The sequence below is a fragment of the Lutjanus erythropterus genome, chromosome 4 (assembly GCF_056507025.1).
Source record: "Lutjanus erythropterus isolate fLutEry1 chromosome 4, fLutEry1.hap2, whole genome shotgun sequence".
Classification (NCBI taxonomy): Eukaryota; Metazoa; Chordata; class Actinopteri; order Lutjaniformes; family Lutjanidae; genus Lutjanus; species Lutjanus erythropterus.
This window is the reverse complement of record NC_139320.1, coordinates 41885291-41890161: the sequence shown is the minus strand read 5'-3', so window position 1 is coordinate 41890161 and position 4871 is coordinate 41885291. Positions and strand designations below refer to the sequence as shown.

The window sequence follows — 4871 nt, the reverse complement described above, 5'->3', positions numbered from 1 at the left end:
GCCCTAACTGAGTGTTTTTAAATCTGTAAGTGTTGTTGTAGTGACATTAACTCTGAACTATTGATGCTTAACTCCAAATAACTGGGACGTGACACCTCAAGTCCTCAATGCACCACATCCCCATCATTATACACACACCTCCCTCAACTGAAGCCAGAGTTTCTGTCATTAAACCTGCAGACTGTGCTTTCACCTTGGTTGTTCACACTGTTCAGTAAGTAAATAAAATTAGGTGCTGCTAATGTTGTGTTTTGATATTGATATTTGTCCTCTGGCACCTCTTCTTTTTTTAATTGTGAGCCACCATTAATGTTGTGCTGTAAAGTTTAAGAGAGAGTTTTCCTATTGAGCTGATAGCTAAGCTCAGGAAGCTAATGCTAGGCAGTGTTTTCAGCTATGGGCTGCATACTGTATAGAAGAGCATGACAGCATACATTTTCTCCCACATTTTCCCACAGTCCCATATTTCCTGTGAAATCAGTGGTTGATGACTTTCAGCCATCACGATGGATAATAGCATTATCCATCAGCCCAACAATGGTGTATGGCCAATGTAACAACAATTGATCGGTTTATTTGTTCTGTTGGTTGGATTGGTTGGTCTCCAAGTGATGATTTAAAACTATTTTGAGACTTCATTACATCATACATGTTTTTCCTCCCACTGTACGTCAATCTTGTCACACAAACTTCTGCACTGCACTCTTGGGAAAAACCACTAGTTGTCCTTGTGCATAAAAGCCAGCAAGAGTCAGGGTCTTTTACATTACATCTTATAAAACGTTTCAACTGCAGGTGAGATTAGGATCACATATTGTCAGAGGTAAGATATCAGAGGCACAGCTGAGTTATTCCACAGCACTTAATTAAAGATTGTTTGTAAAGGGATAATGTTCATAATGTTTTTCTCTTTTTTCAATTGTTTTCAACAGAAGAAGCAACAGTAACAACAACATTATAATGTACATTGCTGTACAATTATGTACACAAATGCATCGTCTGCAGTTTTATTAACATTGGAAGCACTGGGTTTATCTAATGCATCTGTCTACCCAGCATTTTTGTTTGGGACTTTAACATATCTGTCTATTATGTTTTGCAACATGTTGGTTTTAGTCACAATTGCTTGTAGTAAAAAGCTTCACAAACCCATGTTTATCCTGCTGTTGAACTTGCCTATTAGTGACATGGTGGGTGCTACAGCTTTTTTCCCTCACCTGATTTTCAGCATTGTGACACAGAACAGACTGATTTCTCACCCTGTGTGCATCACTCAGGCCTTTCTTTTTCATTTTTATGGTGTAGCAAACTTGTTGATCTTAAGTGCCATGGCATATGACAGATATGTTGCTATATGTTGTCCTCTGAGGTATAATGCCATCATGACTCCATATAACTTAGTCAGAATTATTATTTTAATATGGTGCATCAATTTCTTAATAATGGTGACATTGTTTTTGTTGCTTTTACATTTCAAAATCTGCAGGACAAATATTGTAGATCTGTACTGTAACAATCCTTCATTAGTGAAACTGATCTGTGACGATACCAGAGTAAACAACTACTATGGACTGTTTACTATAGCCTTATTCCAAGGTGGTCCACTGTTAATAATGCTATACACATATGGACAGATTTTGCGTACATGTATAATAACTAATCAGCCTGATGCCCGGCGAAAAGCCATTCAGACATGTGGCACACATTTAACTATTTATTTAATCCTAGAAATCAATGCTTTTGTTACACTCCTTGCTCATCGCATTGCGAGTGTGTCCCCTTTTCTGAGGAGAGCTCTTGGTGTGTCAGTTTTAATTTTTCCTCCTTTTTTTGACCCGATCATTTATGGGCTGAAAACCAAAGAACTCAAGCAGAGCATAAAAATATTACTAAAAAGAAATGTAGGTTCATCAAAGCCATAACAAGTTTGTAGTTTCAGCTTTCCTGTGAAATATTATACATTCATTTGGGGTCATAAAATAATGAAGACTTCAAAATCCTTTGAGAAAAAATATTTGCCAGTGTTCTTTCACCATGGACAATAAACTACACTTTACTCCATCTGATGATCATTTATTTAGTGATTTTTTAAAATTATCTAGTGTTCACTTTTAAGTAAGGTTTATGATCGAACTTTCCAAAACATATGACACATCACATGAAATAGCTGTGATGTGTCATTGAATTTTTTCTGTAAATCATTTTGATAAATGACTCACAAATTCAAGGGAATTTAATGTCAGCATCTACTGTGAGAGAAAGATGGTCTCACAACAATAACAGATCCTTTCAGAAATGAAAGATTGCTGAAAGTTATCAGCAAAACTATGACTGTAAATAAGAAATGTACAACAGATGCATGGCCAACATATCTGAATAAAAAGTATGCTATGCACCCATTCTGTTTGGTGTGAAACTTTGTTATGTAATACCATTGTGTCCTCAAATATTTAATATTTTCTCATTTGTGGATTATAACGTGAGCTAATGATGTGGAAATGGAAAAATATACATAATTTTCTTTCCCTTACAATGGAATGACTAAAAAAAATATTTTCAGTATGTGTGCTCTGTGTGTAAGATATTTAATTTCCTTATGAATTAAACTAATTTAATGGCACATATGGAAAATGTGTGATATGACATGTAATTTGATATTTTCTAACACTGTATATGCAGTATAAGAGGAATAACTAATACAGCAATGAAAACTGAAATGAGATTTATAACATTTTACATCCCTTTTCCATGTCGTTGACAGTGGAAGAAGTAAATTCAGTATCTGACTGTCTGACTGAGACACAATCTTTTATTTTACTAACTGAGAAAACTGTTTTAAAGGGTGAACAAAAATAACGAACACTGTATAATTATGACTATAAATAATTATTTATTCAAAATCCTCCTCTCATTCTCTAATGATTTAAAATAAATGATATTACAAAATTATTAATAATTTAATGATTTTAAATGTATTGATGATAATCCACATGCCTTGTTGTGAGCTGTTCCTATAGGAACTACTTTCTTTCTGCAGTAGAATCTATAGAAAGTGTATATTGGAGAGAAAGCTGACATGTCTACAGCTGATATCTCCAAAACTCTGCTGCTCACACCAAAGCAAACTAAATGGTTTGATACCACTACAGATTAGGGGAAAATATGTTTGATTTTGGGGTGAAGTGTTCTTTTAAATCACAATATTACATTCACTAACAAAGACCACGCCAGAATAGATTTGCACATAAATGGTTTATTGGTTATGATGGATGGAGGAGAGCTTGGATGATGAGGTAGCGGAAGTGGTGGTGGAACCAGAAGCGGGACACGGCCTTGCCCGTCTCAGTGAGGAATAGAGGATCTTGCGGGGATGCTCGACTGGCTAGTCTTGAGTTGATGTAGTCACATATGGGTTTGTATGGATTCAGGTATGAGTTTAGTCAGAAGAGATAGATGAGTTCCGCTGGACCAGACTGGTTTGTTTTGCTGCATTTAAGGTGTAAAACCACGGTGTCGGTGGACTGAATTGTAATATCTGACAAGGTTGCGTGTCGCTATGGTTGGAAGTTAAGGGAGGAAGTGGTGAACTCCGAGCAGCGTAGGAAGCCGAAGAAAGCCAGCAGGAACATTGATTCTAGGACCTTGTCTATGGGAGGAGTAAGGTAGCCTGAACGGAGTGTTGCAATGCAGCGGGCGAGGGTAAAGGGATGCGGGATGGAGGGATGAGGGTAAAGGGATGCAGGATGAAGGGAGGGGGTTTAGGGTAAAGGGATGTGGGATGTAGGGTGAGGGATGAGGGTAAAGGGATGTGGGATGGAGGGAGAGGGTGAGGGTAAAGGGATGTGAGATGAGGGGTGAGGGATGGGGGTTGTTGGATGGGGGAACGAGGGGTTTGAGTTGGATGGATGGACAGGTTCGGTGGAGTCAGCTGGTGGCTGGAAGATGGAGTGGAACCAGGCAGGGTTGAGACTCTGGGTGGGGGTACCGTCTCTCTCGGACTCCTGATGTATGGAGCCCCCCAAGAGAACCTCAGGCTGAAAGGTGCATGTGGGCATTTCTGATGTCTTTCAGGTCATGTTGGATATAGGAGAGGTAAGCCGGAGAGGACCAGCGACCAAGAACTTTAATGATGTGGTCAGGGATCCCCTGCTTGGATGTGGTTGAGGCGGCTCCGATGCAGAAGGAATGTCCAGAGTAAAGCTCAGGAGATATTCCTGATCTGTACAGGATGTGGCGGAAATGGTGGTGGAACCAGAAGCGGGACACGGCCTTGCCCGAATAGAGGATCTTGCGGGGATGCTCGACTGGCTAGTCTTGAGTTGATGTAGTCACATATGGGTTTGTATGGATTCAGGTATGAGTTTAGTCGGAAGAGATAGATGAGTTCCGCTGGACCAGACTGGTTTGTTTTGCTGCATTTAAGGTGGAAAACCACGGTGTCGGTGGACTGAATTGTAATATCTGACAAGGTTGCGTGTCGCTATGGTTGGAAGTTAAGGGAGGAAGTGGTGAACTCCGAGCAGCGTAGGAAGCCGAAGAAAGCCAGCAGGAACATTGATTCTAGGACCTTGTCTATGGGAGGAGTAAGGTAGCCTGAACGGAGTGTTGCAATGCAGCGGGCGAGGAGGTCTGATGTGAGGGGCAAGCGTTTTGGTGTCTGGTGAGGTTCGGCCTTGCGAAGGCCTTTGAGTAGCATACTGATGTGGGAGTGAGACAGGGCTGGGCATGGTGCTCCTGAGGACAGTTTAACTAAGAAGTTAATACCACTGATGTAAACCTGGATGGTTGAAGACTTGATACTGAGGATAGAATGGGCGTAAGAAATGAAACTGGAGAGTGTCAGGACGTCAAGAGTGGGGAATGGAAGGTTA

At 40.2% G+C, this 4871-nt stretch overlaps 1 protein-coding gene across 1 annotated transcript; it reads left to right on the top strand.

The window, feature by feature from the left end:
- The first annotated feature begins 980 nt into the window (after positions 1-980).
- LOC146329040 (olfactory receptor 1M1-like) lies at positions 981-1922 on the top strand. The gene has a single exon (XM_084716730.1). The coding sequence runs from the start codon at positions 981-983 to the stop codon at positions 1920-1922; it is 942 nt and encodes a 313-aa protein (XP_084572856.1).
- The last annotated feature ends 2949 nt before the right edge of the window (positions 1923-4871 follow it).